The 21643-nt window shown below is 42.5% G+C and overlaps 1 protein-coding gene across 3 annotated transcripts in view; it reads left to right on the top strand.

Moving 5' to 3' along the window:
- ARHGAP1 (Rho GTPase activating protein 1) overlaps positions 1 to 21643 on the top strand; it is a 65331-nt gene that overhangs the window by 20183 nt on the left and 23505 nt on the right. For all 3 annotated transcript variants that reach the window (XM_030200869.1, XM_030200870.1, XM_030200867.1), the window contains exons 2-7: positions 980 to 1157; positions 1629 to 1721; positions 14043 to 14130; positions 14597 to 14728; positions 15696 to 15782; positions 16551 to 16649. In XM_030200869.1, the coding sequence (XP_030056729.1) occupies positions 1019 to 1157; positions 1629 to 1721; positions 14043 to 14130; positions 14597 to 14728; positions 15696 to 15782; positions 16551 to 16649 (638 nt within the window). In that variant the 5' untranslated portion in view covers positions 980 to 1018. The remainder of the gene's footprint in view (positions 1 to 979; positions 1158 to 1628; positions 1722 to 14042; positions 14131 to 14596; positions 14729 to 15695; positions 15783 to 16550; positions 16650 to 21643) is intronic.

The following is a 21643-nucleotide window of genomic DNA, read 5'->3' as shown; positions in this document are numbered from 1 at the left end:
AATGGATATTGGATAAATAAATATTAAGGCACAAAACTTAAATCTCAAGTAATTGGACCCGTATTGAACACACACAAAACATTCAAACTTTCTACCAACTCTTCTAAAGTCTCACTGCCATGAATTAAGTCAAACAACAAGCTGCATTCAAATCAATGACACAAGGTCTAATATCACACTAACTTACACACTTCAAAAGTGAATCATCAGCTACAGATTAAGTCACTGAAATGAACTCAAAATGCAACCTAAAAAATATCCCAGTGCAACGAAAAAGAAACTTCACTGACTGTTTATTGGATTCCAATTGCATTTTGATTCCAGTTCAAGGAATCTGTAGCAAGAACATCATTCTTTTTATAGAAATGATACAGCTGGAGAATAATTACATCCCTGCCCGTCTTCAAGTCTTTGCTTAAAGCCCACCTCTTCAATGCTGCGTTCGGCACCTAACCCTTACCGTTCAGTGAATCCAGACTGCCCTTGTAAGCTCTTTGAGCAGGGACTGTCTCTCTTTGTTAAATTGTACAGCGCTGCGTAACCCTAGTAGCGCTCTAGAAATGTTAAGTAGTAGTAGTAGTGATGGTTCTGCAGACAGGCAGGGGGCATGAATTAAAGCATGAAAGCAGCTTATGATAGTTGAAGTGTATGTGGTGGATGCTTTGGGAGATGTAGTGGGTTCTGAATTTCTACCAGTTCTTAGTGATCATTTGGATTTACATGGTCTCATCCATTTAGATGTGGCCCCCATGTTTCAGAATTGTACTGGAATTCATGATTTATTTGGTTGTCAATTGTGTAAAGATTCAGGCAAAACTTTGTATGTTTTTATTTTGCTTGCCAAGGAATGGCTAAGCACTGCATTGAATGTTAAAAATAACTATATCCATAACATAAGTTCTTAGGAAACAAGAAAATGGGTGTTTACCACTGCCAGCAATGGAAGGTGTCACACTCTGTTTTGTATGTGTCTCTTCAGGCTTTGGGACGTGTAGTGTTTGTGTATGGGAAAGTCAGGATGGCTGCAGACCCATTGACTGAGCTGCAGGATGATCTTGGGTTGGATGACACCAATCAATCCCTGGACCAACTCAAACTGGCTTCGATAGATGATAAAAACTGGCCACCCGATGATGCAACTGATTTCCCCAAGTCAGGTAGGTGAGCAGCAGGTCACAGTTAGAAACTGACCAAAGCACATTCAGAATTTCAAGAAGATGAGCCAAATGGGCAATTTTCATTCTAAAGAGAGACCCAAGTGAACAGATCCAAGGTAGGACTCTGCAGTTTAAAAACGTTTACACTGTAGTTCATTTTTTTTCTCAACTGTCCTTTTGTGCCACTACTGAGACACCAACACAGCCTCTACTAATGCATCTCAGGCTTTCCAGCAGCTACCCCTGCTATTCTAGGTACTGAGTACCCCCTCCACCCCAGCTCTGCTGGGGAACCTTATTCTTCCCTACAGTACCCTTCTGAACAATGACTGCAGAATTACTCTGGGATTTTTGATGGCTAAGATCACTATGGTAATTTCAGTTCTGAATCCAATTCTGAAAACGATGAGCATAGTAGTCATCAATTTTTATGGCTTCTTCAGTGTTGATTTTCTTTCTTTTTAACAACAGAAGACTCCAAGGGCTCTCCTGACCCCTGTACCCACCTACGCTGGGATGATCCATACTATGACATTGCATGGCGTCAGATTGTAGAAGTGGCAGGTAAGGGTCCTGTCTCACTGTCTGTGTCTCTTTCTCCTTTAATTTCTCTTTCTTCTCTTTTCTGTCTGTCATGCTATTTCTCTTACACCTGTCTCTGTATCCCAGTAGATCTGACTGACATCAGACTCAGAAATTGTCTTGTAGAAGGTAATCTATATGATCACTGTGCAGTCACAAAAGTAGATATAGTCTTAAAATCCTGGAGGAGGTCTGCATGGTGACTCGAATGTTCTAGTCCTGTTTGATTATGGTTTATTGAGGCTTGCTTTACTGCCATACCTAACTGGTAGATCACAACGGTTTACAAAATATAAAATAATACAAAATACAAAAGTCAGAAAAAATATATAAAATTTTAGACAGGAAAGTTAAGCAACCAAACCAATTCATACAATTTTGGGAGGAGAGTAAAGAGAACAGGGAGGGAAGTGGGAGGTACAAACCAAAGGATTGAGTGATCTTAGTATATAGGTAAACCTAGTGGAACCGCGCCGGCAAGAAGGTTTATAAACACTAAAACATCATTGTACTGGAAAAACACTGAGATCATGTCCCTGAGAGAAGTATGGAGAATGAAGGAGTTATGATCACATGGGACATTCTCATTCCAACCGATGAAAAGCTCAATGCAAGGAAACTAGGCATAGTGGTAAAGGAGATGAACAATATTGATGATAGAAGTGTCAGTACTAGATGATTATTTTGTACTTCATGTGGTGAAAGAGGAAATCAAGTACCAAGAAATTCAGTCAGAGACCATGAATATGTGGCAAAAAGATCATTGTGCTGTGTGCCATAAGCTTGATTAAAATCAGTTTCCAAGCACAACGTGATAGGTTGCCTATACGTATTACCTCCTGCAAACTCTAGAAGGAACGCTTTTTGGCATGAAGGAAGACTTATGGCGAGTGTTTAGCAGTAAATTTGAGAGACTGTGATCATGCTCCACATTCGCTCGATTTCTTTCAGGATGTGTACAAATAAACCAATATGGCAATGTTGCCCCTGCAGGAATCATCCAAGACACTCTTCCAGCAGCTTCAACAGCTGCAGATGACTTTGAATAAACCTCTTGGGTAGATAATAATGAGGGCAAATGGGACCTTTTCTGGTGTTAGGATATGGAGCGTAGAAGGGCCATAGAAACATAAGATGTGCCATGTTAAGTCAGACCAAAGGGTCACTGAGCCCAGCATCTTTTCTCTGACAGTGGCTGGTCAAGGTCACATATACCCAGCAGAATCCCAAAGATGTTAGGACCTCCCCTGGACAGGAGTGTGGAGAGAGAGACAAGGCCTGAGGTAGGGTGGAACAGTGTGGGTGTCGAGCAGGAACTAGGCAGAAAGCATAATAGGGCAGAACCCTCTACTAGGTAGCAGAGAGGAATTGGGTAGCAGAAAACACAAGGCAGACCCCCCCCCCTCTGAGAACTATTTGCGTTACCAATCCAAAGGACCTCTAACTTAGAAGCATTCAATTTTAACATGTTCTGCTGAAGCACAGAGCCTCCTTCTCCAGTTCGTCATTCAACATCTGGATTCCTTCCTACTACACATTTCTGTTTGATAGAAAGATTTGGATATCATAGTGACATATACATAGTAAATGATGGCAGATAAAGACCTGTATGGCCCATCTAGGCTGCCCAATAAGATGGTTAGAGTTGTACTTGTTGCTGCATGCAGGTTACACTTCTTGATACCCTTTTTAAACTGTGAAGGTCATTTAAGTTTCTTGGTTTTTTTTTTTTTTTCCATCCTCTTTCCACAAAGGGATCCTCTGTGTTTGTCCCAGATATTTTTGAATTATGTCACTGTTAGTCTCCCCTTCATCTCCACTGGGAGAGTATTCCAGACATCCACCACCCTCGCTTTGTAAAAGTATTTACTGATTTTTGCCCCTAAGTCTATCACCCTGCAAGCTCAAGTCATATTTTCTAGTTCTACCACTTCCCCCAGCTCTGAAAAAGATTTGGTTGTACAATAAAACCTTTCAAATATTTAAATGTCTGTATTGAATCTCCGCTGTCCCCCTTGCTTCTAGAGTATACATATTCAGGCCTTCAGGTCTCTTCTCATACATCTTTTGGTGCAAACATCACATCATTTTTGTCATCTTCTGAGCAGCTTCAAGTCTTGTTATGTGCTTAGTGAGATATGGCCTCCAAAACTGAACACTACTCCAAATGGGGCCTTACCAATGACTTATACAGGAGCATGAACACCTCCTTTGTTCTGCTGATTATGCCTCTCTCTCTGTGCAGCCTAGCATCCTTCATGTACAATCTTTGTTAATTGTACAGCGCTGTGCAATCCTGGTAGCACTTTAGAAATGTTAAATAGTAGTAGTAGTAGTAGTTCAGATCAGCAGAATCAAGGATCTAACACAAGGGTGGCAAAAATGATTAAAACTGAGAAAAATTTCCTCAAATTATTACTTTAAAAGGAGTGAAGCCTGTGAAAACTGGGATTACTTTAACCAGTGGGATTTGAATTAGAGACTTAAGTTTATGTATTGTTAAATAATTTCTGTTTTTTAAAAGAGAAAAAATGTAATCAGATGTATTATTTCTAACTAATATTGGACAATAAGTATGTTTTCAATGAAATGATTTGATTATACACCGTATTGGCCTTGAAGAAGCCAACCAGATGATCAATGTGGAATAATGAATTAGACGAGTAGTATCTGGGGATAATCAGGTTAATACCACATTTTTTTTTCTGTTTACTGTTTGATTGATCTCCTTGTCTTGTTTCACTCTCCCTGTTTGGTGGTCTAAGGAAAAGAATAGAGTTACCTGACTGAAATAATTCCTACATATTGCTTTCTCTATATTTCCAGCAAGTTGTTTTGTCGCTTGTAAAAATTTGAATGGTTATAAATAAAAAATTTAAAAAAAAACCTGAGAAAAAAACTGACCTTTGTGGGACTCCATATTTCAACTGTCCCAGCTCAGATAAAACGTGATCCCACACTACTTATTGTAGGCGACCCTCCAGGAAGGAATAAAAACCACTTCCAAACACTGCCCCCAATTTCTGTCTCCAGCAGCCGCCTTTTCAATAGCTCATACTGCTGTGTATCAAAAGTTGCTTTTAAATCACTCTTGCTCACGTCTGCTTCAGTCTCAAAGTTGCTGCTGCGACTTCCAGCAGCAATCTCGCGAGACTGTCGCTGGAAGTCATGGCAGTCATTTTGACTGTGGAGATGGCATGGGCCGCTAGACTACCTGGGTGGTAAGGTGGGCCAGGAGAGGGGAGTCTATGGGTGGGTCCAGGAGGGGGGCTTCTGTTTGGGGGGGGGGGGGGGAGAGAGAGGAGGATAAAGCAGAGAGCCATACCACAGAAAATGTTGGTTTCAGCTGAAAATGCATTTTGTGCTTTAACTGATACAAGACCGAATGTGGATTTCAAGCCAGTTTCAGCGTCAAAGCCAAAACTGAAATTCGGTTGGCCTCTAGCCTAGAAAAACTGGACAAATTGCCCAAACCAAGATGCCCTCCCATTTAACATCTGAATACAGTTATCAGTATACTCCCACTTAACTATACACATCTGGGAACAATACTCCTTGAAGGCCCTATCCCTATCACATCAACTTCTCCTTTACTGCCTATATATCTGAGCACTCATTTTAATTCCTGCAACCTGTTTGAATACTGTGGAGCAAGCCTGATATCCCCAACTCCTGACAGCATTTCTAACATTGCCAACAAAATATTCTGCCGTTAATTTCTTATGAGGACAAACATATCAAAAACTATATGTAATAATACCAACTCTCTGAATCCAGAGGCAAAAAGAAATGAAATAAAATAACCTGACCCAGGTACAGGATCTAGAACTAAGTTATCAATCGAGCAATGGCTCTTATCCACAGTATTAAAAAAAAAAATTACGAAAAAATCCAGTGTTCTAGCTGCCATACATGTAGGGCCTACATTTGGAATCCCAGTTGAGACCAACCATAAACAACCACCATGAGGACTCAAATCCCACTAAAATCCATTAAAACACAAGGTCAGAGATACCTGATATACCAGTGGTTATCAAAACTAACAAATCTTGTGTCACTTCAAGAGATACCACAGGTAGACGATAGGCTAAAAGCAACTCACATTCTCATTTCCCCTTAAGCTTTATTGAACAACTTGTAAAAAAAAGGCCCGTTTCTGAGACCAATGAAACGGGCGCTAGTAAGGTGTTGACTTTCTGCCATTAATGTTGTAAATGGAGGTGTTAGGATAAATGTGCTGTGATGGTAATGAATAAGGGGGTGTCAGGGGACTTGGAGGATGGTCAGGGTTTCTGGGGGGGGGGTCGGGTGTTTGTAAGCATGCTGTTTGCAGTTTATTTCTTTGTTCGAGTTTGTTTTTTGAGGGGTGAGGAGGTGGAATTAGTGTGTGTGGGAGAAAGCGAGGTGGGGGGCTCAGCATTGCTAGAGGTGATGGGGTGTTAGAAAGTGAGTGTGTGATAGAGAGAGAGAGAGTGAGTATCTGTGTATCCATATCCTGCATCAGTGTGTGTGTGTGTGTGTGAGATTGGCAGAGGGGGTGGGGAGGGGGGACTGGGATCCTGCATCAGTGTGTGTGTGTGTGTGACACAGAATGTGATAGGGTTGATGTAACAGAAACCCGATCAGATCCCTAGGCAGCACGTCCGGACGACACAAATATAGAAAACAATGCTTGAAATAGTGCAATCCCTACTAACAGTGCTGACAGCCATATAAATAACAAATATGTGTCATTGTCGCCACTATAGCCCCTCCTCCGCTGTTCAGTACCGACAGCAGGCAGGGGAAAACCGTCCAGCCACACAACATAACCCCCCGCCTGTTAACCCACATACCCACACCAGCAACATCCAAAAAGAACACACAACATCAAATAAGGACAACAGCTCCCTCATACGTTTCCCAAACTTTGAATAGATATGAACGGCTATAATCTTACCACAATGCAAATACAGGAAAATATGAGTACACTGGAAATACAGAGAAATAAACCAGTCAATCTTGTAGTTCTAGCGGTGTTCCTGTCCTGCGTGGTGCACATAAAATGACCCCTTCTCTGTCCTGACACTCCTCCCTTATTTCCATACACTTCCCTCTGATAGGTCCGTCGACGTCGCGTACCGTTGCGTGGCAACTGTGCACCATTGACTTGACTCAGAGGAAATGAGCCCTTCTCCTGACACTTCTCCCTTCTTCCCATACACATCCCTCTGATTGGTCCTTGGACGTCGCGTACCGTTGCCTGAGGCTTCTCCCTTCTTCCCATACATTTCCTTCTGATAGGTCCATCAATGTCGCGTACCGTTGCCTGGCAACTGTGCACCGTTGCCTTTGCTAACTGAAAATGACCCCTTCTCCTGACGCTCCTCCCTTCTTTCCATACAGTTCCATGTGATATGTCCCTCGACGTCGTAAGTGTGCACTGTTGTCTTCACTCTCACTGTTCCGCCCTCGACGCCATCACGTTTTGACGCGAGGGCGGGGCTGAGAGAGATGTGACAGACTTATGAATGTTACGATGTTACGAACCCTTCACTGAAGCCACGGAGTCAGCTTCAGAACGTTGGAGGTGCGTTTTATTATAGTAGATATTCTAATCCTTTAATGGGGTCTGAAAGCAAATGCTAGACTTGCAAAGTATCTTTAAAGAAAAAAGAAACTTCCCCACCCCTTTTATCAAGTTTTGGTATCAGGCATGTAGCCAGACCTTGAATTTTGGGGGTGCCAGAGCACTATGTGGGAGAGGCACAAAATTTTGCCTCATCCTGGTGCCCTCTTTGTCTCCCCACAAACTTGAGCTGGTGAGGGTCCCCAACCCTGCCAGTAGAAGTGCTCCTCCACCTGCAGTTGCTGCTACCTCCATGTTGGGCCTCCCCCCCCACCCCCACATGCTCGGTTTCTGCGAAGCTGAGCATGCACAGGAGAACCTGGCCCCTGCGAATGCTCAGTTTCATGAAAACTGAGCATGTGTGGCAGAGGGGAGGCCCAGTGCGGTGGCAGCAGTGGTTGTGAATGGAGGAACACTTCTACAGGTGAGTCATGGGGACCCCTGATAGCTAGGGACCCCCAACACAAATTGGGGATCCCAGGCCCCCCCCCCCCTTCCCCACACACACACCGTGGCTAAGCTCCTGCTTGGTATAATAATCCATATATACCCTTCCAGACAAACTTGATTCAAAATAACAATCCCCTCCCAGAACCAAGGCTCTGTAATTGCCAAAATATCAAGAAGTCTATCTTTAATTACTTTGCACAAGACCTCTATTTTATTTTACTTACTAGGATTTATGTACTTTTTTAAAGAAATTCACCTCGTGCATAGTGGGGAAGAAATGTATTCTTAATCACTGGGTTATGGACAAGCCTCCCTCCTATTGGTACTGGAGAAACAAAATTCACCAGCTTATGTTATGGGAATCCCGAGGGGCAAGACACTCGCCTAAGCAGCAACAGAAATTCCTAGCAATATGGGGGCCTTATCTAAATCAAGTACCTCCTAGAGTGCGGAGTGAAGTTTTAAATACTCTTCCGTTGGGAGCGTCAGACCGAAAGGATAATGCTTGTTAACAGGACAAGGTGGATAAGAAAGAGATGCATGGGAAAGAGGGTAGATATGAATTAGGGATGGGAGGCGGGAGAGGGATAGGGAAAGAGATAAGAAGCAGAATCTGCTACACTGCCGTTGATGGTCTCAGGTGGTCATAAGAGACCAGGCTGCCTGGGATGCTGACGGGAAAGGTAGATAAGTGTGGAATGTGCGAAGACGAATACTTTATATAAGGGTGGGTAATGAAGGAGGGAAGGGGATTGAGGAAGAGGTGTATTAGGATGCACAAATTATATAGTTTTGAGTTACTAGAAATGACTACAGCATTGGAATGTTGATTATAATTGTTGATAGTTGATGGGGAAAGTGAGATAATATGATGGGGAGACCACGAGATGGGAGAGGAATCCCCTATGTAATGTTCTTTCCTGCACAACGTATGGCCTTATTGCTGTTTTGCTGTTACATGTATAGCCTAATTAGGCAGCGGGATGTTATTGCCTAATAAACTCAATCCATTGGAGGGAAATAAAATGTTACAATGTTAAAATGTTGAAGCATAAACAGAGGGAGGACGTGGGGGGGGGGGGGGATAAAACGATAAAAGTTTGATGACTGTACGTGGCAAATTGCCTTAATTGTTTATTTTTGTTTTGAAGTGTCATCAATAAAAACGTTGAAATATATATAAAGAAATTCACCTGAGATATATAAGAATAAGAAATGTAGGCAATAGATAATTACAACAGTAAACATATTCAAATAAAAATGCACAGTTTGACACAGTATACTAACATGTCATCAGAATACACATTAAAACTACTTAATAGACTGCATGGGGTGTACATATAGACAGAGTAATAGGAGTTAGTTAGAAAATAAGAATGACTAACTTAAGAAAAAGTTGAATGTGGAGTCAGAAAAGGTGCATGGAAGTGATCTCAACTAGAACAGGAGTGAATAAGCAAGTTCTGCTTCAGTATGCACAGCTGTTGTTAGTCCTGGTGTGTGTGACAAGCTAGTTGTTTCTTCCATAAGAGGCATGGGAGAAGAGCCAAGATTTTATCTGCTTCCTGAAGTAGAGATAGTCTTGTTTTAAGTGAAGCCTTTCCAGAGTGTAGAAACTATTCTAGAGAAGGCTCGTTGCCAGGTATCACATTGCAGGATTTCCTTCGGAGAGGGTGTGGTTAGGGATAGTCCTTGGGAAGACCTCAGAGGTTTGCATTGCAGTAATCCAACTTTGATGTTATGGCGTGAACCACTGTGACAAGTCTTGCCTTCTCGATGTATGGAGAAAGACATCATACTTGTCACAGATGTTAGAGGTTGCTTGGATTTGGGGGATCAGCATAAGTATTGAGTCTAATTGTACCTCAAGGTTCCTGACCTGTGATTTAAGGGAGAGTTGATAGCCCCCAAAAGGTTCAAGCAAAGATTGTTTTTAGACAATTCATGAATTGCTGTTGACCAGATAAGTTTATATATATTCCTTTATAAAATGAGCATTAATAAGTCCCAGTTGATAATTACTTGCATCCTGACCCAAAGGGACTACATCTTCAACTAAAGGTATATCAGTCAAAAGACCTTCAATGCAGTTCCCAGTTTTCCCTCTTATACTTTCCCATCCCCAATAATGAAGCAGTTGGCTGAACAGGTGAGATTACCACTAAATTATGCAACTATTAACTATTCCTGTGTACCTTTTTCGCCTTGCTCATGATTTTGTAGACAAACAGCATAACACAACCAAAAGCTACTACAATTGTAGCTTAGCATAGATCCAGCTAAAGAGATGGAAAATATTTGTGTTCCTTATCTGAGGCATTCATGATGACAGAGTCTGCATGCCTTGAAAAGAAGAAAAAGTTCTATTTTTAGTATGGCCGTGCTGCTGCCTTAGCGGCTAAGGAGTTTCTAGATGGGGTTTAAAGAATTTTCGTATTTAGGTCCCACTCCTCTTACCCCCATTTACCAGAAAACAAACAAGATAGAAAGTGCACAGTTCCTCTGTTAACAAAGTCAGGCAAATGTGTATACAGGGAAGGGGGGACTGGATGAAGAGAATCAAAGAAAATGATGGCAGTCTGCCCATCCATATTAACTAATGAGCAGTACTGTTCCTTTCCTCTCCCTTAGAGATGCTTTGTTGTTTTTTATTTCTGAGGAGACAGTGGATAAATTGGAAAAATGGATGTTAAAATATAAGATCTTGATAAATGTGGTTCTATGTTAGAATCTCAGATGACTTCCCCTTGGGCTATTAAGGTTTCAGGGATTGAGGATAACCTTGGTTTGCTTTTCAAACTTGAAACATTAGAGAATGCAGCTGGGGTGAAGAACTTGCAATTCTTGAATTTTCTTTGTACAGGATTGATAGCATCTGAGATCTTGTGTTCCACATACTTAAAGGAGTTGTTGAAATTCCCTCAAGCAGACCAGATTTTGCTGAGTAAATGGTTTTATTTTCCCACTAAAGCTAGAGTGACAAATTAAGCTGAACAGGGGGGGGGGGGGGCTGGTGTTTTTGTTTCACCTGATACTTTAGATTTGATGACATTTCTTGAGGATTCTCAAGATATGATTTGTGAAAGCACTACCACCTTGGTTGTTTTCACCACAAAGAGAGAGAGAAATTTAGTTTTAAAATCTTATTGCGTAAGCATCTCCCTTTCTGTGGGATGAAAAGTGTTTCCTGATATTACACTTGCCACTCTATTTAAGCTGAAATTCTTTCTAACCCTTAGATCAAGGACCCTTGAGGGTGGGGGCTGGTTTTTTTGTTTTCCACTGCAAGTGTCTCGTGCCTTTTAAAGGGATTCAGTATGTGTTTGTAGATTTGGCATATCTGGAAAGATTTCTTTCTGATAAGAAATAATGTTGAGAGTAAAAATTTGCTTTATTTAGGGCTAAAATGGGAAAGTTTTTTTCTTTTCCCTGTTTCTCTTGGATATTTTTGCTTGATGATGCTTGTTCTTCTTCACTCTCTACATGGATATGGGCTGATGTAATGAGCATTATTGTAAAACGTTTGGTTTATTTTTGTTTCTTATGACATGATTCTATCGTGCTATAACTTTTACTTGGTTATGTTTAAAATGCATATTTATTTTCAAACTGAAATATAAAAAAGAGATGCTATGTGCTTGTTCCATGTTTTCTTGAATTCAGATACAGGCCTTGTCTCCAGCACCTCCACGGGGAGGCTGTTCCAAAGAAATATTTCCTTTGATTGATTGTTCCTGAGTCTGTCCCCTTTCACCTTCATTCTGTGCCCCCTGTTCCAGAGCTTCCTTTCAATTGAAAGTAAGAGGCCCACATCCTGTGTAAATCATCACTCTGCCCAGTAGTACTTTCCCTTTTTTCCAGAGTATACATATTGAAATTTTTAATTCTGCCCTCATAGGCTTTATGATGAAGACCAGTCACCATTTTAGGAGCCACCCTTGGTTTGTGTGTAAACAAGGCTTCTAGCATCATGTTTGCATATAAAGGCCTAAAGGAGTCAGTCTTTGTTAATGCTCAGGGTTTATGCTGACTGAGGTTTGATTTAAAGGGTGGGGAGGGAGAGGTGAGCTGATCGTTTTATCTTTGTGTGTCTCAGGTAAACAGTCACAAGTATATGCCAGGTGCATTCTGCTTTTACACTATGAAAAGGAAGCACCAGTATTGTGCTTGGAAGCAGTGAGGTCATTTAAAGGCCAAAATATCAGCATTCTACAAGATCGGTTTTTATCTGCTTATGCTGTTGTTTTGTCCATGTTGTGGATGCAGTGATAAACAGCACAGCAGCACAGTAATTTACTCAAAACTGTAGTGTGGGAGGAATTAACAAAAAAAATAACCCAAACAAAACAAAAACCTTTAAGCCTTGAGGGGTAAATTCTCAAATCGTTACTTACATTTAGGCACTGGGATGTTTCGCACTAATTGCAAATTCTAGAACAGCAGTTGTACAGTACTACTAAGTCTGCATTTCCGCATCTAACTTTAAGTGCAAGCACTTTTGCCAGCTCAATGACTGACGTAAATGCTCGCATCTAACTAGAATACTATAACCTGTGCACTTAACTGCCTGACTCACCCATGCCCCTCCCAGGTCCACACCCCCACTTGAAGTTGCACACTCTGGAATTTGAGCATGCAATGTATAGCATAACGACTAAGAGCAGTTAATGTGCATAACTTATAATTGGTGCCAATTAGCACTGATTTAAGGACAATTATAGGCAATAATTAACTCCAATTAATAGCCAATTAATGAATTAAGTTACGTGCACGACTGACCTTATTCTATAATTTGGGCATGCAAATTTGCACGCTAGTTGGAAATTTGAGTGCACAAGTTATAGAATTAGGGGGTACATAGTTATTTTTACTCAGGAGTTTTGATAATATATTTTCTTTAACAAGATCAATCATAAAATCCATGAAAACAGGGCAGTTCTATATATATCACATGGTGACAGTAATTTTATATAGAACAGCATTCATAAGGTGACTTCACATTTTGGGAGACAGCAGTGTCCCTCTGGGGAAGATGTATGGTCTGATTGATTGTTCAAACCTGAGCTTCAGAGGTCTGTGGAGATAGCCATTCCCTAGATGCAGACTACTTTCATATGCTGTCAAAGCACATGGGGTAATTCTATAAAGGTACCAAGAAGGCGTGTAAAATACCGACTAGCGGAAAGGCACGCACCATGATTTGATGGCACTTTCCCGTAGGGCATGTGGGTGAAGTGTACAAGTAGCCACCTAAATTGTAGAATATCATTTGCGCACATATGTGCTGATGTCTAGGCGCAAGCATTTGCATCAGCTAAAGGACTAGTGGCAGTGTTTTATTTATTTTTACATTTATATCCCACTTTACAAAATTAACATACGTAATAAAACCATAAAAACTTACAATCAACATAATAAAATTCAGTCCAGATGGCAGTGACAAACGCCCATCGCCATCATTCCAAAAATGCCTTAACAAAATAGTGAGCCTTCAAGTACTTCTTAAACTGAGAGAAACGTTTGCACATAATCTCAGACCGGCCAATATTCAGCACTATTTAACCGACCAGGAACGGCTCCTGGCCGGTTAAATAGCACTTAACTGGCTAATATTCAACGCAGGATATCCAGTTATCTCCAGTAAACATTAGCGCATAGCACTTAACTGGCTAGCCATGAATATTCAGCACTTGGCCATCTAAGTTTAGAGGCCAAATTGGACCGCCTAAATAGCAGTCCTATCTTTGACCGCTATAAACATAACTGGCCAGCGCTGAATATTAACTTGGTCAATTAAATGTTAAGCCGGCCGGGAAAAAAATTGGATGTTCAATGCTGGTCACCGGAAATGGCCCGGCATTGAATATTCGGGCTCACTGCTGATCGCGGCACTTACACGGCCTGCCTTCCACGTGCTGGATATCGGCCGGAGAGTACCTGAAAGTTTATTCCACAGTAAAGGCTAGGGCACGAGTCTCTGCATAGCGAAACACTGTGGTGGTGGGTGCGGATGTTTCTGCCATTTGTACTACTAAAGAAAAGTAGGCACCTAGATTTCTTTGTAGACTAGAGTTAAAATGGGTGCCATAACCAAGGCCTACAGTGGGTACCCTGTCATAGAGTTACAAACTTAGTCAGTGCAAAGGTATGTGAGGAGCTGACAGAAGGGCACGGTCATACAGTTGTTTGAATGTCATTGAAGAGGTCAGCTGTTGATTTCATGCTGACTTCTGTTTTTTCACTAGGTGATGACAAGTATGGTCGGAAGGTCATTCTGTTCAGTGCTTGCCGCATGCCACCGAGCCACCAGCTGGACCACATCAAGCTCCTGGGGTGGGTGTGCCTGATTCCGTCCTCCCTTTTCCTCTTTACTCTTCCCCGTGCTCCATCTGACCTTGGCAGATGGTTTCACTAGGGCTCCAGTAGCCTGGGTTGGTGTCTATAGGTACATCAGAGGGAGACATGGAAGAAAGGGAGTTACAGAAAGATGTTGAATTCTTCTTTTCTTAAAGCAGTGATAATTGAAAAGAGAGATCTTGGATCCTTCTTGCTTCCTCACAGTATGACTTTGACACTTTCTGTTTGGGTCCTAGGGCATTTTGAGACTTGGTACTTCAAATTATGCAGCTAGCCCCACTATGGTGTTTAGATGCCTCTCTGGTTATACAGTTGAGTTGTATAGGCGTGCCCTTATCAAAGTATATCCCAGGGGGACACTTTCTGAGAACTGTTTGAATTCTCTGTTCTATTCATGTTCACAAAATGTATCCAGATGGTTTGGGAATGTTTGTCTCTCCAGATACCTGAAGTACACCTTGGACCAGTACGTTGAGAGCGACTACACCCTCGTTTATTTACATCATGGCCTTACCAGTGAGAATAAGCCATCTCTGAGCTGGCTGAGAGATGCCTACAGGGAATTTGATCGCAAGTAAGTCTGAATAGGGATACAGGCACAGTGAGATCCTCAGTGGGAGGCAAGATAAAAGGCATTATCATGGGCTACCAAGGATCCTGTGTGTACTATTATAGCAACTTTCACGGCCCTCTCTAGGGAAGATCTCAGTTTCTTTTGTGGAGGAGCTGACGCTGTATTTAAAATTAATGGAGAAAGCACACAGAACGTAGTTCATGGAATTCTTTCTCCCTCCACCACCCCCAATCCCTGGGAACACCACCTTCACTTCCACCCCCTGAGTAATTCCAGCAAAAATGATATTACAGTAATCAATTTTGGACATGAATAGGGAGAGAATGAGGTTAGGGAGAGAATGAGGTTATGGAAAGTATCTTGATTGAAAAATTTGCGGACTGATAGAAGCTGTCTAAGAGTGAAGAAGCAGGATTTAACAAGGGAGCCCTAAATAGCAGAAAGAACTGACAGGTTTAATAGATGTACCTAACAGCAGAAGATCAAGAGTAGGGCTAGTCAGGCGGCATGTAATCCTTAATTCCTAGAATGAAGGTTACTTTCTTCTGCACTTTCAGGAGCAGAATTCTAAAAATCAGTTACCAGCCCCTACAGATGTTGTAGGAAACACTGAGAAATAAAAATTAATCAGTTCCAATAAGAAATCCAAAATCCTTCTCCCAAATGTCCCTAATAATAATTCTAAGAAATAAAAATTGATGATAAACCTTTTTACAAATAATTTAAACAGATCATGAAATAAGAAATTCAAGTTAATTTCAGGGAGAGGTTCACTCTCTTTTCTTAAATGTGTGTACTACACATTGTAAAAAAAAACAAAAACTGATGACACACAGCAAAATAAAAAGCAGCTGGGACAGCAGCCCACTTTCTGCACTGTACCAGTGACTGGTGATGGGAGGGGATGGCTAGTAAAGATGATACAGCACTTTCCAGGGGAAACTTTGTCTTTTTGCTTTCTTCTCAGATACAAGAAAAATATTAAAGCTCTCTACATCGTCCATCCAACCATGTTCATCAAGACCTTGCTGATTCTTTTCAAGCCTATTATCAGGTAAGGCCATGATTCCTTTCATTTCTTCATCCCTTGCAGAGTTGGACTCTCAGCCTTCCAGTTCTCTATATACATTCTTCCCTTTTTCTTCTGAGGTTCACAAGATGCTCTTCCAGTTCCTCAGATACCTCTGTACATGCTGTGGGATACACAGGACTCTGTACACATTCTTCCCAGGTTTCCAAGATGCTCTTCCAGTTCCTCAGATACCTCTGTACACACTGACTCTCTTGCCTTCTGTGATACATAGGACTCTATCCACAATGCCCTTTGTTCTCTGAGGTTCACGAGGCTCTCTTCCAGTTCCTTAGATACCTCTATACACACTGTGGGACACGCATGACTTTATACACATTCTGCCCTTTTTCTTCTGAGATTCACTAGACTCTCTTCCAGTTCCTCAGATACCTCTGTACACATTGTGGGATACACATGACTCTGTACACATCCTGCCCTTTGTCTTCTGAGATTCACGAGACCCTTTTCCAGTTCCTCAGATACTTCTGTACAGGCTATGAGATACATAGGACTCTGTACACATTGTGCCCTTTGTTTTCTGAGATTCACGAGACTCTGTTCTTACTGATCTCTTCACCCTCCTAGATTCACGGAACTTTGTTCATACTGATCTGTTCACCACCTAGGTTCACAGGACTGTATTCATACTGATCTCGTCATCCTCCTAGATTCATGGGACTCCATTCATACTCTGAGATCGGGGGCATGGGGTGTTTCAATCATGACTGACTATTTTATTTCACTCTGCAGCTTTAAGTTTGGTCGGAAGGTTTTCTATGTGAACTACCTAAATGACCTGGAGGAACATCTGAAGCTAGAGCAGTTGGGGATCCCAACTCAAGTCTTAAAGTAAGTCATCCTGGGACTCTTCTGGGCAGGGTGGATGTGATACATACTAATGTTTATTAAAATTTGCCATACTGCCCTTTCTGTGCATGCATGTTAGGGTGATTTACAATAACCTAAATAATTACAAAACCAGGAAACAGAAACATACAAATCAAGAACATATATACCTGAAAATAAAAACGTTAAACGCTGAAAAAAAGAATTCACTACTGATGACTCCCAAAAGCTTGAGAAAAATAAAAGGTCTTAAGCAAAGATTTAAAAGTCTTAAGGGACGATTCAGCTAGAATGGAGGGAGGTCATTCCAGAGTTTTGGTCCTAAAAAATAAAAAGCGATATGCCTGGTAGATTCTAGGTGAGCCTTTTTGAGAGGAGGGAGGACTAATAGGTGAGGGTCTAAAGAATGAAGGGAACTGGAAGGAGGGATAGTCATGGTAGAGAGAAAAGTGGGGCAACCTGTGCAATAGGTCCTGTGAACCAAACATAGGACCTTGAAAAAAATCCAATAAGGAAAAGGTAGCCAGTGAAGACAGAGGAATAAAGGGGTGGCAGAATTATGTAAGGTACGAAGCCACTTCAACTGGGAATTTGGTAAACCGGCAAAGATGGAATGACAGTAATCTAGTTTTGATATGACAAAGGCATGAACCAATGAGTGCAGGGAGGCAAAGTCAAAGTAAGAGCGAATTGATCAAATTTTCCAGAGAGAGCAATAGCCAGACCTAACAGTGGTTCTATTCAGAGGAATTGGCACGGAATTCCTAGCACCCATGCTGCTTGTGCTCTACACTAGCACCATCCTCCCACCGACTGGGTCCCAACAACCTCTGGGCGAGTCTCCTGCTCTCACATTATTCCCCAGTGATTTCTAGGACACTGGGGCCACACTCCCAGGGGTCCAACAGCTCCCAGAAAGCACCCACAGACCCAAACCACCAGAATTCTTAGTCAGTCCAAGACATCAGAGCCAATAAACAAATAAGTTTATTTTCATAAAAATATTGAACAGTGAACTATAAAAAAACAGGTGGAAAATAACAGCCAAATAACAGGTAACTGAATCAGGATCAATTATAAAACTAAACATTTTATCATTACCTGGATAGTGCCTGGGAAGTAGAGGAAATATAGCTACTCACAGATTACAGAATATAACTGCTCACAGTGCCTCAGTGAAAAGGTCTTTCTGTCTCTACTTCCAAACTGAGACTGAGGAAAAAGCCTGTGCATCTTGGCTGAGTTTGTGCTCCTGGGCCAATCAGAGCCCAGAACAACATTTTTAAAAAATAGCTGGCCACATCACTGCAGGTACTTCCTCTCTGTGTTAAACTAAAGAAGGAACAGTCATTTTTTCTGTGACAGCTTTAAACATAAACATGCACCACCTGCTGGCCAAACTAGAGAAATGCACTTTTTGACATATTCTTATAATTCATATGCTGAAAAATTCACCATTTTGCCACAGGAGTCATCATTAAAGGAGTTGTTAGAGGAAGAAGAGCTCCCTCCTGAGGAGGTAGATGGTTCAAAAGTACTGAGGTTGTTTCATAAAGAGGAGCTCAGTACTCCTATTTCTGAGGCACTGGTGGTGCCTTCCATTGAGGAGCCTTCTGCTTCGCCATCAGGAGTTCCATCTTCCTCGATCATGAGAGGGCTTAGAGGTCCTTCTAAGGTGATTCTGATGCATCCAGACATTTAGGACCTGATTACAGCAGAATGAGTCTCGCTGAGAGTGGGAAGAGCCATGGCTTGCTTCTACCCAGTAGTTCTGAAGGAGAAAGTTATTGTAGCTTCCCAGGTTGGACTCCCTGGTTGTGGTGGTGACTAAGAAGACCACCTTGGTGGTGGAAGGGGGCATTGCTCTAAAAGACCTATAGGAAAAGAAGCTAGTAAACTCGCTGAACCAAGCCTTTGAAGTGGCCTCTTTGAGTCTTCAAGCAACAGTGTGCAGCCCGTTCGTGGCAAGAGCATGTCTGAAGTGGCATCAGTAGTCAGCAACACAAGATGAGCACCATAATGCTCAGCTGAAAGCAGGGTTAGCCTACTTGACGGATATTATTTATGACATGTTAAAGGTTATGATTCGCAGTATGTCTTTGGTGGTCATGGCATGTCAACAACTCTGGTTGCGGCATTGGGCGGCGGATGCAGCTTCAAAGTCACATCTACTTAAACTGCTCTTTCGGGGCAAGTGGCTATTTGGAGAAAATCTCATTAACTTGATGAAAGAACTGGGCAAAACTAAGTCACAGCGGTTGCAGGAGGATAAGCTGATTTCCTTTGGTCATCCATCTAAAGGGTGCTCTCAATTTCGAGACAGCAGACTGTACCGGCCTGGTGGTCAGCAGTCCTGCTTTCAGACATGCCAATCTTCCTTTTGTGCACACAGAAAGTCCTCCTCTCAGTCAGCTAGAGCACCCAATGCCTCCAGAGCTTCGTAATGATGCGAGGCTGGTCCAGTTTTCTCTTTCTCCAGTGGGAGGATGTCTTCAGGAATTTCAGGAGGAGTGGGCCAAAATCACGTCAGACCAGTGGGTTCTGGATATTCTTACAGAAGAGTATAAGTTGGAGGTTTCTCGTCCGGTCGCTCCTCTCTTTCAGTCTCCTTGTCAAAAGGGAACCAAGGCAGTGGAGGGTCAGGCCACCGTAGATTCCTTGCTGGCACTCCAGGCCATTGTTCCATTTCCTCAGGCCGAACAAGGACAAGGCAGATACTCCATCTACTTCATTGTCCCAAAGAAGGAAGGAACCTTTCATCCGGTCTTAGATCTCAAAGGTCTAAACCACTGCCTCTGAGTGTCCTGCTTTTGCATGGAGATACTAAGAGCAGTCATAGCTTCAGGAGAATTTTTCACTGCTATCAATCTCAAGGAGCGACAAACACAGAAGAAAACAAACCTCCGCCCTGGTCAAGCCAAAGAACAAAGTCAATGCGAAGGAGACAAAATGGATGATGCCAAAAATCTTCTACTGGACTCAAGTTCACAGCAAAAGTTTATTCATAAAATCTGGACTCGACACTAGTCGTGTTTCGGCAGTTCAGGCCTGCCTCAGGAGTCCCTGTGTGTTATTGCTAAAATGATTTCTGGAAGACAAAGAGATCATCTGAAAGTGTGCAGTTAGCAAGCTAGAATGAGCTGTGAGTAAGCAAACCTCTTATCTTGAGGGTACGCCGTAACAACAAGATGAGCATCATCTCAAAGACATCAGTGTTGAAGCTGGTTCAAGAGGTTCATCTTCTCAGTCAAGGCAGGCCCAGGTTCTGGGGTTAGTGATGGCGGTGATAGAAGTGGTGCCATGGGAAAGGGCTCCTATGTGGCCATTACAGGAATCTCTTTTCAGCCGCTGGTCTCTGGTGTCACAGAAGTACGATCTTTATCTTCCTTGGACGCTGGTTGCCATATGGCGTATACAGTGGTGGTTGTTACTCAGGAATTTGACTATCGGAGCTCCATCTCCAATAGCACATTTGGAGGTGGTGACAACTGATGCCATTTATTTATTAAACTAGCCGTTAAGCCTGTAAATACAGGTGAGTATTGCAGCCCTCCTCTCTCCCCTGGCCTCACCCCGTCCACCGATCCTCCCCCTCCATATCCAGCGACCCTCCTCTTTCCCTTGGCCTCCCCTCCCCCCATGTCCAGCAACCCTCCTCTCTGCCCTGCTCTCACCCCATATCCAGCAACCATGCCCTCTCCCCCCTGCCCTCCCCCCATGTCCAGCTACCCTCCTCGCCACTGCTTTCTCCCCCCTCCATGCCGGGCCCCCTGCACTGACCTGACAGCGCCTCTCACCTCCGTGTGAAAGCGCTGCAGGCAGCAGCAGATCGCTCTGCTGTTGCCTGCAGTGCTTCCACACGGAGGTGAGAGGCGCTGTCAGGCCAGTGCAGGGGGCCCGATACTGAGGGGGGTGGGAGCGGCGGCGGGGATGGGGGGGAGGGTGGAGGTTGGTGCGCGCAATGTTCGTTTCCAGGCGGCAGCGTCAGACAGTGACTCTGACTCCGTTTCCCTCTCTGTTCCGCCCTCTGATGTCATCACGTCTTGACGCGAGGGCAGGACAGAGAGGGAAGTCTCTACTGCGCATTTGCAGGTGAGTCGGTCACTTGCCGTTTATATGTTTGATTATTATTATTACAGTTTTATATCCTGCAACTACCAGCCAGTTCACTGTGGGTTACATTCGAAAACACTGGTGCGTTCTTCAAGAAGTTACCTACCAGACTCAATAAAATACATCAAGTACATCAAAATCGGAACAACAGTAATCATTCATGATTGTAAAAAGAAAGGCTTTCACCAATTTTCTGAATAGGTTGTAGTTTTCCAATTGCCTAAGGGAAAGAGGCAGTTGTGGCCTGATAAGAAAAAGATGACTTATGGGGGGCGAAAAACCTTTACCTGTCTAACAGAAGGAAAAGCAAGTGAATAATAATTTTTAGTTGGTGTTAAACCATTTCCATTTATTATTATTATTATTATTTGTTGCATTTGTATCCCACATTATCCCACCTCTTTGCAGGCTCAATGTGGCTTACAATACATCATGAATAGTGAGAATACATGAGAAAGTATACATTTAGTATAACAGAAGGATTTTGGGTAACATGAATGGTAGAACATGATAGTACATTAGCAAGCAATCATAGTAAGAAATGTGATCTGACAAGTATGCCGGAGCATCCCCATAAAGAATCTTATGGACCAGTGTCAGTACTTTAAATTCTAATCCGGCCTCCAATGGTAGCTAGTGTAGTTGTTTTATTAATGGAGTAATGGAATCGTATTTGTGTGCCACAAAAATGACTTGTATGGCCGCATTCTTCACCCTCTGCCACTTGCTTTTTATATTCTTTGTACATGGAGTTACAGTGACATCCTGGGTGGAGACTACCTTACTGTCTCTGGCAGATATTTGCAAGGTGGTAATGTGGTCGACGCTGCATACCTTGCCAAGCACTACAGGGTGGACTTTGCGGCGCACTTGGAAGCCAGTTT

The sequence above is a fragment of the Microcaecilia unicolor genome, chromosome 4, assembly GCF_901765095.1.
Source record: "Microcaecilia unicolor chromosome 4, aMicUni1.1, whole genome shotgun sequence".
Taxonomy (NCBI): domain Eukaryota; kingdom Metazoa; phylum Chordata; class Amphibia; order Gymnophiona; family Siphonopidae; genus Microcaecilia; species Microcaecilia unicolor.
The sequence above is the reverse complement of the archived record's forward strand: the minus strand, read 5'-3'. Positions and strand labels throughout refer to the sequence as shown.